This window comes from Astyanax mexicanus, chromosome 17 (genome assembly GCF_023375975.1).
Source record: "Astyanax mexicanus isolate ESR-SI-001 chromosome 17, AstMex3_surface, whole genome shotgun sequence".
Taxonomy (NCBI): domain Eukaryota; kingdom Metazoa; phylum Chordata; class Actinopteri; order Characiformes; family Acestrorhamphidae; genus Astyanax; species Astyanax mexicanus.
Genome location: NC_064424.1, coordinates 40,305,310 through 40,318,515, shown reverse-complemented (window position 1 = coordinate 40,318,515; position 13,206 = coordinate 40,305,310). Strand labels below are relative to the sequence as shown.

Genomic DNA, 13,206 nt, shown 5'->3' with positions numbered 1-13,206 from the left:
TAAGTTCTACAACTCTTATTTTTCTGTGATAGAGTGATCGGAACACATACATGTTTGTCACAAAAAACAGTCATAAAATTTGGTTCTTTCATAAATTTATTATGGGTCTGCTGAAAATGTCACCAAATCTGCTGGGTCAAAAATATACATACAGCAACATTAGTATTTGGTTACATGTCCCTTGGCCATTTTCACGGCAACTAGGCGCTTTTGGTAGCCATCCACAAGCTCCTGGCAAGCTTCAGGTCGAATGTTTGACCACTCTTCTTGACAGAATTGGTGCAGTTCAGCTAAATGTGATGGTTTTCTTGCATGAACCCGTTTCTTTAGCACTGTCCACATGTTCTCAATGGGGTTTAAGTCAGGACTTTGGGAAGGCCATTCTAAAACCTTAATTCTAGCCTGGTTTAGCCATTCCTTTACCACTTTTGATGTGTGTTTTGGGTCATTGTCTTGTTGGAACACCCAACTGCGCCCAAGACCCAACCTTCGGGCTGATGGTTTTAAGTTTTCCTGCAGAATTTGGAGGTAATCCTCCTTCTTCATTATCCCATTTACTTTCTGCAAAGAACCAGTTCCACTGGCAGCAAAACATCCCCAGAGCATAATACTACCACCACCATGCTTGACAGTAGGCATGGTGTTCCTGGGATTAAAGGCCTCACCTTTTCTCCTCCAAACATATTGCTGGGTGTTGTGGCCAAACAGCTCAATTTTTGTTTCGTCTGACCAGAGAACTTTCCTCCAGAAGGTTTTATCTTTGTCCATGTGATCAGCAGCAAACTTCAGCCGAGTCTTAAGGTGCCTTTTCTGGAGCAAGGGCTTCTTTCTTGCACGGCAGCCTCTCAGTCCATGGCGATGTAAAACACGCTTGACTGTGGAGACTGACACCTGTGTTCCATCAGCTTCCAAATCCTTGCAGACCTGCTTCTTGGTGATTCTTGGTTGACTCTTGACCATCCTGACCAATCTCCTCTCGGCAGCATGTGATAGCTTGCGTTTTCTTCCTGATCGTGGCAGTGACACAACTGTTCCATGCACTTTATACTTGCGTATAATTGTCTGCACAGTTGCTCTTGGGACCTGTAGCTGCTTTGAAATGGCTCCAAGTGACTTCCCTGACTTGTTCAAGTCAATAATTCGCTTTTTCAGATCCACACTGAGTTCCTTTGACTTTCCCATTGTAGCTTTTGTAGCTGAGTCTAATCACTGGGTCAAATGAGCCCTATTTAAATGGGCTCATGAGAAGTCAACAGCTGTAGTCAATCAGAATCACTTACAAGAAGTGAAGAGGCCATGACATGAAGCTAATTTGATTGACACAACTCGCTACATCACCAAAATTGACAAATTTTGTTGCTGTATGTATATTTTTGACCCAGCAGATTTGGTGACATTTTCAGCAGACCCATAATAAATTTATGAAAGAACCAAATTTTATGACTGTTTTTTGTGACAAACATGTATGTGTTCCGATCACTCTATCACAGAAAAATAAGAGTTGTAGAACTTATTGAAAACTCAAGACAGCCATAACATTATGTTTTTTTACAAGTGTATGTAAACTTTTGACCACAACTGTATATCCTTGTCATACTAATCTATCACTGTGCTCCTCTTTCTGCTGTGTGTGTGTGACGTGTTAGACCTGGCTGAATTTGTGTTCCTGGGTCTGTTCCTGTCTGAGATGACTCTGAAGATGTACGGCCTTGGGCCCAGGAACTACTTTCACTCCTCGTTCAACTGCTTTGACTTTGGGGTGAGTCACTGCTGGCTGAATCAGCGGCGCCCGGGAGGCCCACTCACTCGCAGCCATTAGCGGCGCTATGATACTTACAGCCACTTCACATCACTGGAGGGACGAGCGCGTTCTGCGGCTAAACAAACCTGCCCTCCTCGTTTTCATTAAGCAGCGCATTTATCCTCTATTATCCGCGCTGCTCACTGGTGCTGTGATCTCTGTGAGTCAGTGTTGATGTGTTTCTGTGTCCGCTGGTCTGCACAGGTCATCGTGGGGAGTATATTCGAGGTGGTGTGGGCAGCGATCCAGCCGGGAGCCTCGTTCGGCATCAGCGTGCTGAGAGCTCTGCGCCTGCTGAGGATTTTCAAAGTTACAAAGTACGTACACTATTGTAATATTTTGTTTTTTAATAATATATCAATTTTAAAAAACACAGTAGTGATTTTTAATTAACTTTCTTTATTTTACATGCTAATACTGGCATCAGACAGTGGTTCATTTTGTGTTATGTTTAAATACTCTCCACTAGATGACAGTGTTGTACTCTGTCGCTGGATTTACATTTATTTCAAATTTATATCGCATTGTCTCCCTCATTCACAAGGCTGATTACTCAAACCTCTCATTAGGAGTCCCCCTATCGCTAGTGATGCCCCAAACCAAGGAGGGTAAAGACTAACATATTCCAGCAACTCGGTTCTGATAGACAGTCTCACAGATGCCTTGTGCTGATCCACATCACCCTAGGAGTGATGAGGGAAAAAAGCTCCATCTACCCACCCAGAGAGAGAGCAAGGCCAATTACGGCCTCTCGGGGCTCTGGCAGATGATAGCAAGCTGCATGAACAGGATTCGAACCCGATCATGGTGGCAGGGCATTAGACCCTTAGATCCTTAGCCCCGGATCCCACTTCTCTTAAACATTTTACATTATTTAGATTTGAAAAAATATAATAATCTGACAGTTTAAAAAAAAAAAAAAAAACTTAAAAAAAAAAAAATTAACATAAGGATTTAAAGAATGCTTACAGTATCCCAATATATCACAGTATTTTAAATCGCAACCCCTGTATCATAATATATATTGGATAACATCACTCCAAAGGGTGATATCTGCAGCACAAAGCATCTGTGAGATGATGTATTGGAACCAAGCTGCTGCGCTTTCCTCCGAGCATTAGCGCTTTGATGCTGCTCGGCGATGCTGCATCAGCAGCAGCTCAAAAAGAAGTGGTGGCTGACTTCACATGTATCAGAGGAGGTGTGTGTTAGTCTTTACCCTCCTGGTATGTTGGCGCATCACTAGTGATAGGGGGAGTCCTAATGAGTGGGTTGGGTAAGTGGCCATGTAAATTGGGGAGAAAATGTGAAAACATAGAAATAAAATTCTAAAATAAACAAAGAATGTGATTAACTTATTTTATGGTCTGAATACAGGTGAAGTGGTTCATTCACACGGACTGATTGTATTAAATGTGAAGTATAGGGACACTCCCAAAACCAAAACTAACCGGACAAAATAATTATACAGTATACAGTGTAACAAACACATGATCAGTGAAGTCTTTTGTGGTTCCTTTAACTTGAAATACAGCAGTTATGGTTGTATTTGTGCTCAGTTATAAAAAATATTTTTGTCAATATATATTTTTGTAAATCTCAAGTCTCAAATCTCATCTTTGTGCAGGTACTGGAACTCTCTGAGGAACCTGGTGGTGTCTCTGCTCAACTCCATGAAGTCCATCATCAGTTTGCTCTTCCTGCTCTTCCTTTTCATCGTAGTCTTTGCTCTTCTAGGCATGCAGCTCTTTGGAGGACAGTAAGTGCACACTTTATTAACTTCTGTAATGACGAGAATGCAGTGTATGATCAAAAGTATTGGGACACCTGTACCTTTACCCCTAGTGAAAAGCAGAGTAGATTAAAGTATACTAAGCATTATTATGCTATAGTGCACTAAAGTGTTCTTGTAGCCACATTATTAATCAGTATATTTAAAGTGAGTGCTAAAATATAACAACGTTTTTGTACTTATTATACTTTAATTACAGTACAAAAATAGTAAAAAAGTCTTACTTACATTTAAACAAACTACTTCATGTATGTAACCCTATATTTTAAATATGCTTAAAGTAAAACTATAATATATTTAAAAACTATTATACATCAAGTATATTAGGAATGTACTAAGAATTAGAGTACAAATATGCTTCTTGTTCCTGTCTTTTGTAAGTAGCAAACTTCTAGTATACTACAATTTTTAGGATGTTAAAAATTTACTTTATTTTTTAAAATTAGTGATAGTAATTTAATTTGTTTTATAAAAAAAGATACATGATACATTGTACATTAAGTGAACTACTTTAACCGCTGTTTTAACACTCTTTGCTAAAAACGTACAAAATATATTTGGAAATATGTATTTTAGTATACTGGATTACAATAAACTAAAAGTGTACTTAATAGTAGTCTATTTTTTAATACACTATATTGTAATTTTTAAAAAGTATGACCAAAGTTTACTTCCAAACATTTAATGAAAGCATAGTATTAATGTACTTTTAATATATTTTAAGTAAGTGCATACATCTTTTAGTATATTTACAGCATACTTAGACATTTCTCAATGTGTTTTAAGTACAATTAAGTATATAAATATATTTCTTTCACAGGGGACTGTTTTGTTTGAAATCAAGAGTATTAAAGTATTAAAAATGTTTATCCTGATTTTAGATAAGGAATAACTTTCTTTACTGTACAGTGTAGTTGTGAGGATTTGATTGCATTTAATGGCAATCCTCAGAATATTGAATGATCACTAGGGGTGGGACAAAATATCGGTATTGCGATATATCATTTCATTTTTGTTTGCAATACATTATCACTATGTGGTGTCAAATATGGATATATTGTATTGAAACATACTGTGGGTGCTCTAAACTGAAATAAACAGGTGTCCCAATACTTTTGCTAGATAGTGAACTTCTAGCTGGCTAACTTGTCTTGATCCAAAGGCCCTGTTTTAGCGATCTATAGACAAGCAGTCAACTCTGCTTCATGCAGCTTGATTTAGGGTGTGTGGGTGTGTCTTTGCTATCGTAACAACGGGAAAAGTACACCTTGCGTAGCTTAAAGAAATGTGCAAAAGCATGTACTAATTCTCTTATTTAGTCATTGGTGTGTTTTGAGTGAAACATTTAATAATCCAATCAGTGTGTAACTTACGATTCCCTTTAAGAGTCAGGTGCCCTCTTACTTTGGCAGAAAGCTATTTTAATGGTGCAGTGCTTCTGTGCCTCTCAGCTGAGGAAACTGATCTGTGCGTTCATGCTCTGAAAGTGTGTACTGCTGCATGTTCTTGTGTGTGTAACAAGCAGGGGTGTGCGTTGCCAAGATAGCAATTGGCAAAGAACATTTGATGGTTTACTGTTGTCTAGGTTCTAATCACTCAGTGGTTCACCTGTGTTTTCCATTGCCAAGATAGTAATACACCAGAAATTTATCTGAACACACCTCATTTACAGATCACCACGCCCATCAGCATATGTAGACTTTTTTTTTACTATCCTATTGAAACAATGCAGATGGACGTTGTGAATTATAAGCAATAAGCATCGTAATACGCATTGCACATGGTGTAAGATAGGGTCTTTAGTCTTCACTATAGGATTATTTGGCTTAGAATAAACATTTAGATTAGAACCAGCTTATTGATTGTTAATTAGATCCTATGAAATTCAATCATTTAGCAAAAACTTTTTAACTAAATGAATAAAGTTTAATAAAATAGCTAATTTAAAAAGCTAATTCCCTCCAGTTCTCCCGAGTAAACTCTGCTGAACCTTGCTCCCTTCGTTTCGAAAGCCTAGAAAGCTTGGAGTCTGCACCATCAGGAGCTGCTTTTTATAGCCGCAGCGGGGTCCGACCCAGCAGTGGCGCTTTGATAGCGCTTTGTGCCGCACGCTGTGCCCCGTGGTGCCGACTGCAGATCAGTTTTCCGAGCTAATCAAAGACCATTCGCTGTGGCTGATGTGTTTTACGCTGGGCTGGAGTCAGCCCAAGGCGCCATCTGGTAGGCATGGCCACCTTATCAATGTGTGCAGAGGCTCAGTCACAACATGTGTTTAATTGTCCGGTGCGGGTTGTGTAATAGACTTGGAGATCGTCTCCTGCTGTCAGACACCGCTCTGGGAGCAGATTCGGGAAGTGGAGCTTCGGTTAAATTATTACTGAGCAGAAATGATGCAAAGAACCTGCCATGGTTACGCCGATCTGAGAGTGCTCTGTTTACTTAGATTAAGACCCAATCCATGTGCATCTGATGTTTAGGAAAATGTTTTTCATTTTCCTGCATTTTAGCTTCGCATCCACATGAACATGTCGTTTTAGCACCTTAAATATTTTAGCAATCTTGGTAAAAGAAGGTTGATCACAATGTAATCTTTGCTAGTTCGAAACATGACATCAGCTTGATAAGAAGATGAGGGGGGAAGGAACTCTGATTACTTTGGATAAAGTGGAGTTTGGGAAGTTTCTGCTTCTCCTAAATCTACCTCTCCTGTAATAAGAGTCAGAAGGGAGAGGTAAGACAGAGTTAAAGGAGAAATCTAGTGAGAAATGGACTTGGGGTGCGGTAAAACTTGATAACTAGTACAGAATTTTGTTAAATAGCCCACCTCCATCCTTCCAACAGGCTTACAATGCTAATGATTGGGGAATAGAATTGCCTATGCTAAGAAATATTTTTTTTACATCGTTAACAAGTTCAAAGTAACTTCACACCTTATTGGTAGAATTTTAAGGGCTCTGACATTCAAAATCTTCTCCAGCACATCCCAAAGATTTTCATTTAGGTTCAGGTCTGGACTCTATTGCTCCCTGAAACCTGCACTCTTTCGCTGTCTGTGCCCCATGAATCCTGGCATTTTAATTTTAGAATATGCCTGTTCCAGTAAAAAATCCATTGATGGAATAACCTGGTCTATATTTAGTATATTCAGGTAGTCAGCTGACCTCATTCTTTCAGCACATACTGTTGCTGAACCTAAACCTGCAGACCAACTGCAGCATCAACCCCAGATCAACACCTCAGCAGCCTCTCTTTTTACCCTGATGTTCCATCACTCGGGAACAGGGTAAATCTGGACTCATCAGATCTTCACATGACCTTCTTCCATTGACCCAGAGTCCAATCTTTATGCTCTTACCTATCTGTCATGGTGGGGTACAGAATACAGACACTCACGGATCCAGTTAAGGTGTTTATTAAAAACCCACAGGGTGTACAAAAAGTCAATAGCAAAGAGTATATAAAGCCAGCAAACAGATACCTGGAGGCAAAGACCATAACAGAGTCGAAAGGCATTCCAATGTTCATACACGAGGCAGGCAATGTCATAGGTGATCCAAAAATCCAAAAACGATAAACAGACCAGGTAATACACAATAAATCCACTTAGAAGGCAAGGCAAAAATCAAGGTTGAGAAACAAAAGCAAGGACATACACAAGAAAAAAAAAAAACACTGAGAGTATCGCTTTGTAATGTGGGCAAAACCAGGCAATACGCGGAACCAGTGTACTCGTGAAGCGTCCTTAAATACCCTGGGGTAATCAATACTCCCGGCTTCCAAGCGGAAGCAGGTGAGGTGTCACGTGAGTAGGTGTGTGCGTGATGTCAGCGTGTGGTGCGTTTTGGGTAGTGTAGTTGTTAGGCTGCAAACCTCCTTTAGGGCCGAGTGAGAGAAGAACAGAAGCGCCTACAGCACCAGACGAGACACTATCTGCTTAGTTAAATCCAGGTGGTGACATTTTTTTTGGCCAGTTGTCAGTTTCCTGCTCAATAGGTGGGTAACATAAATATTAAATGAATTTGGTGTTCTAATAAAGAACCTCGAAATTAAGGGTGATTTTGGTTTGTCGTTTACAGCAAACTTATCCACGCACTGCCCACATATGCATTCCTTTATAGCAACTTTTGCTTTAATTGTCAAGCTGACAGCTCAATACATGAGCCCCCAAACTGTTTTACGAATCACAAGCACCACCTCTACCTACTTTTACATTCTTTTTGCTCCATAGCAAATATCACTTATAAGTGGTATTCTTAAGAATGCACAGCTGTTATTCCAAATCCCTTGGGTACCCTTCACATTGTGTGTGTGGTAATGCTCTTACTTTCACTATTAAACATATCCCTGTAGGAGATTTTAACCTGTACTCGCTTTTACTTACTTTTATTTAGTATAGTGTTTTTTTATAAACAATACAATAAATGACCTTCATTTCATTAAGCTGTGGATATACATTCAGCTTAAATCATTAGTATAAATGCATTAATGTAGTTTAGTAATAGCAAATGAGAGAATTATGTTTTTTTTAACAAGTCATTAATGAAACAATAGTCAATCTACCACTCTATTCCAGACTTCTCAAGTCTCCCACAAGTTGCAGCAGTCTATTGCATATCAGTAACGGCTCCCTGATGCATGCAAGTCAGATACAATCTCCTGGAATCTGGAACGAGTGGCCCAAGAGTGAACACAAACGTGCAAGCAGGCGGCACACATTTTTTTCCCCAATCACTTGTATGAAAGAGAGGGAGAAAAAGGCACTCCCCTTGTGTGCATATTCATGAAGCGCATGCAAAACAGCTAAGGATCTGATTGGCCTGTTCTCTGTAAAGAGTCTGTGAGTCAGCCAATCATTTTTAGTCTCTTTTTCTCTCTTTTGAGGATATGCTGAGGCTGATTTGGGAATGGCTTTAGAAAAAAACATAAAAGACTTAAATAAAATAATGGAAATTGTAAAAAAAAAAAAAAAAAAAAAAACATGCTTAAAAAAACATGTGGTACAATTGTAGCAACTGACGCCAGAAATGTTTTATCCTCCACATGCTCCTCTCAAAAAAAAATTAAATAAAATGGTTGTGGGGGGTGGATCAAAGTCCAGGTCCGGGGGTACCTCCCTGAAATAAATTTTTGCAACTTGGGATTTCTGCTATAATCTACTCTTCTAATGTCTCCTACCATTATTGGTTCATCCTTTCATCATTTCCATTGAACCATGTGTTTATATTTGTGAGAAAGTTCCATACCTAACACACAAACACACAAAAAAATGCATCTAAATTGTGCACACTAGTTCAAAAACCTGTGTGTTTTTTAATTCCCGTTAGATTAAATAGTATTTGTATTTTTGAAACGTTTGCCCAAACTGGCAACAGCTGCTACAACTGTGCCACTTGTGGGTGGAACATTGGTGGGTTCATTTTTACCATTTCCATTGTCTTATTTATGTCTTTTATGTTTTTCTCTGAAGCCATTCCCAAATCAGCCTCAGCGTATCCTCTATCCTCTTCCCTCCTACTCCTTTGTAATCCTGCTTCCGTCCCTCTGCAAACATTTGTGAGGGGGTAGAGATACAGCACAGCGGCAGCAGCAGGGATTTCTGTTCCTTCGCTCAAGGATTTACTGAGCTGATTATACAGCGGCCATGCTCGCCTTAATGACAGACCCCCCACTGTCAACTAGCTGGATAAATAGAGCTCTCTCTCTCTCTTCCTCTCTCTCTCTCTCTCTCTCTCTCTCTTAGTGTAAATTGGTGTTAGTGTGTTTTGTGCTGGTACAGTAAGTGTATTAGATAGAGCAGTGCTGCTGGAGTTTTTAAACACTGTCTTTAATTACTCACTGTTCTCCACTCTATTACACACTCCTACCTACAGCTGCTCCACCTTGTAGATAAAATAAAGTCAGAGACAGAAGCTCTGAATCTGTTGCTGCACAGTGTGTGTTTCTTTTACCCTGTGCAAGGCTTGTTGTGATGCTCATTGCTATCTTACACCTCTTCAACAGTCTGTTTTTATGCATTGAGCCTGCACTGTTCATACAGTATATTAAAAGAGCATGTGAATAAATCTACACTGAAAATTAGTTGTGTTCAGGTAAATTTCTGGTATATTGCTATCTTGGCAATGGAAAACACAGGTTCACCACTGACTGAAATCAACCTAGTCAACAGTCAACCGTCAGACGTTTATTGCTATCTTGGCAACACAGGTGAACCACGCTCACTCAACACATGTTAAGTTAACTTGTTAAGTTAACATACACATGGACAAACCTAACTTTTACATCAACAATAAACAGAATACAAAATAAAATAACATTGTGGTTCCCATAAATTACGCTATTGCTCACCTTTACAGCGTGAACAAGCATGTCAGTTCATCTGCTTAGTAGCACAGAAGCGCTGCACCATTAAAATAGCAATCTGCTATTTTATTAGTCAGAGCACACCTGGGGCTCTTAAAGGGAATGGCAGTTGACACGCTGATTGCTGAATTTCATATTGCAACCAAAACACACCAATAATTATTTAAGAGAATTAGTACATGCCGTTTGCGCATTTTGAGCCGCGCAATGTGTACTTTTTACGACATTACGATAGCAAAGACACATTGGTACATGTCCTAAATCTAGCTTCATGGTACACGGTTGATTACTCACTCAAAGATTGGTGAAACAGGGATCTAATAAGTCATCAGTGGCCACAAGATGAAATGGTTGATGAAATTTTCTCAGTCCAGCAGTGATACTAAGGTGTTTAAAAACTCAAGCAGCAATGCTGTATCTGATCCACTCGTACCAGGACACAACACCTCATATACCACCACCCTGTCAATCAGTGTTAGTCACTGCAGTGCTGAGAATAATTGAACAACCACCCAAATAATAATAATAATAATAATAATAACTAGAAAAGGCAAAGTTCGTGAACGAACTTTAAGTTGGCTTGGAAAAGTACGCTAATAACGTTGAAAAGTTAAAATGGTTGCTAAGTGGTTGCTAGGCAGTTGTGATCATTTCTAAAGTGGTTGCTAAGCGTTTGCTAGGCAGTTGCTAACGTTTTCCAGGTGGTTGCTAAGGTGTTGCTAAGCAGTTGCTAGGCAGTTGCTAACGTATTCCACATGGTTGCTAAGTGGTTGATAGGTGGTTGCTAAGCAGTTGCTAACGTTTTCCAAGTGGTGGCTAAAGTGTAGCTAACTGGTTGCTAGGCAGTTGCTATCATTTCTAAAGTGGATGCTAGGCAGTTGCTAACATATTCCACATGGTTGCTAAGATGTTGTTTAGTGGTTGCTAGGCAGTTGCTATCATTTCTAAAGTGGTTGCTAGGCAGTTGCTAACATTTTCCAAGTGGTTGCTAAGGTGTTGCTAAGTGGTTGCTAGGCAGTTGCTATCATTACTAAAGTGGTTGCTAAGTGGTTGCTAGGCATTTGCTAACGTTTTCCTAGTGGTTGCTAAGGTGTTGCTAAGTGGTTGCTAGGCAGTTGCTATCGTTTCTAAAGTGGTTGCTAAGTGGTTGCTAGGCCATTGCTATCGTTTTCCTAGTGGTTGCTAAGTGGTGGCTTAGTGGTTGCTAGGCAGTTGCTATCATTTCTAAAGTGGTTGCTAAGCTGTTGCTAGGCAGTTGCTAACGTTTTCCTGGTGGTTGCTAAGGTGTTGCTAACTGGTTGCTAGGCAGTTGCTAACGTTTTCTTGGTGGTTGCTAAGATGTTGCTAAGCGGTTGCTAGGCAGTTGTGATCATTTCTAAAGTGGTTACTAAGCGGTTGCTAGGCAGTTGTTAACATTTTCCAGGTGGTTGCTAAGGTGTTGCTAAGCGGTTGCTAGGCAATTGCTAACGTATTCCACATGGTTTCTAAGTGGTTGCTAGGCGGTTGCTAAGCAGGTGCTAACGTTTTCCAGGTGGTGACTAAAGTGTAGCTAACTGGTTGCTAGGCAGTTGCTATCATTTCTAAAGTGGTTGCTAGGCAGCTGCTAACGTGTTGTTAAGTGGTTGCAAGGCAGTTGCTATCGTTTCTATAGTGGTTGCTAACTGGTTGCTAAGCAGTTGCTAACATTTTCCAGGTGGTTGCTAAGCAGTTGCTAACATTTTCCAGGTGGTTGCTAAGTGGTTGCTAAGTTGTTGCTAGGCAGTTGCTATAATTTCTAAAGTGGTTACTAAGTGGTTGCTAGGCAGTTGCTAACGTTTTCCAGGTGGTGACTAAAGTGTAGCTAATTGGTTGCTAGGCAGTTGCTATCATTTCTAAAGTGGTTGCTAGGCAGCTGCTAACGTGTTGTTAAGTGGTTGCAAGGCAGTTGCTATCGTTTCTAAAGTGGTTGCTAAGTTGTTGCTAGGCAGTTGCTTTAATTTCTAAAGTGGTTGCTAACTGGTTGCTAGGCAGTTGCTTTAATTTCTAAAGTGGTTACTAAGTGGTTGCTAGGCAGTTGCTATCGTTTTCCAGGTGGTTGCTAAGGTGGTTGCTAAGCAGTTAATAGGTGGTTGCTAAACCCTGGCTGGGGGCTCCATACAGCAGCTCCTTCATACACTCACAGTACTGGAGGAGCAGGGGAGAGAAGGGGTTCCGTGCGCAGAGCTGCTCGTGTGCGAGATGGAACTCTGGGCCCCCCATTCATTTCTATGGGAAAACTTCGTACGACAATTGTACGAAAACCGTACGTCACATCGTTTCGTAAAGCATATTTTCGGAAAGAACGCGGTAAGTTTTATAGACCAGCCGAATTACGTCTTCGTATCTCAAAAATTGTGACCTACGTGGACGTTCAAAATTTTCCCCCATTCATTCCTATGGGGAAAAAAACGTACGTTTACAAAGTTTTTACGAAAACCGTACGATATATCGCTCCAAAAAGCACAAGCAACCTAACCGGTATAGGTCTGACGATCCTGTAAAATTTCAGGTTTCTACGTTAAAAGCCCTAGGAGGAGATAGTGATTAAATTTTGCGAATAGAATAATAATAATAAGTAGAATAAGATTACGAAGAACAATAAGTTGGCTTTTCCAAGCCAACTTAATAATAATAGCTGCTCTGTGGTGCTTTTTTCTCCTGTGGGGTTGTGAGTTTTGAAGAACAGAATGAAAGGAGGAAAATAATAAAGTATACAAAGAAACAGATACTAGACTACAGGCTGTATTTATTATAGAACTACAGAGTGTCCCTTTATGGGCAGCGGAGCTGAATATTGGATAATGGCTGTAAAAACATGGATGTGGTCATAATGTTATATTGCTGATTGGTGTAAATTTTAGTTTATAATATTGGAAATGCTCTGCCAGGCACTGAGAGTGAATCAGCGGTTTTGTGATCATTCCAAGTCAATCTCTAAACCATGAAAGTGAATGTGTTTCACTCATTACTCAGCATTCACTCATGAATTAGATATTCATTTTGAAGATTTAATAGTACTAAAACAGTCACAGAAAAGCAGAATAACATTGAAACCATTAGCACAGGTATGTGAGTGCTTGTTTTTGTATTTATACAAAAGTAAGTATTTATTATGTAAGTATTTATTATGTTGTATTGTCATGTTTTAGGGTCATTAAATGATAGTTGGGTTCGCAGTTTTAAGCAGTTCTGGCAATAAGTCTCATTTATGGCATCTCTTTCCACAGCTATGCTG

General features: G+C 39.7%; 1 protein-coding gene across 6 annotated transcripts in view; it reads left to right on the top strand.

Moving 5' to 3' along the window:
* Positions 1-13,206, top strand: part of cacna1bb (calcium channel, voltage-dependent, N type, alpha 1B subunit, b) — a 337,484-nt gene that overhangs the window by 198,852 nt on the left and 125,426 nt on the right. For all 6 annotated transcript variants that reach the window (XM_049466430.1, XM_049466432.1, XM_049466431.1 and 3 more), the window contains exons 12-14: positions 1,647-1,759; positions 2,006-2,118; positions 3,429-3,560. In XM_049466430.1, coding sequence (XP_049322387.1) covers positions 1,647-1,759; positions 2,006-2,118; positions 3,429-3,560 — 358 coding nt within the window. The remainder of the gene's footprint in view (positions 1-1,646; positions 1,760-2,005; positions 2,119-3,428; positions 3,561-13,206) is intronic.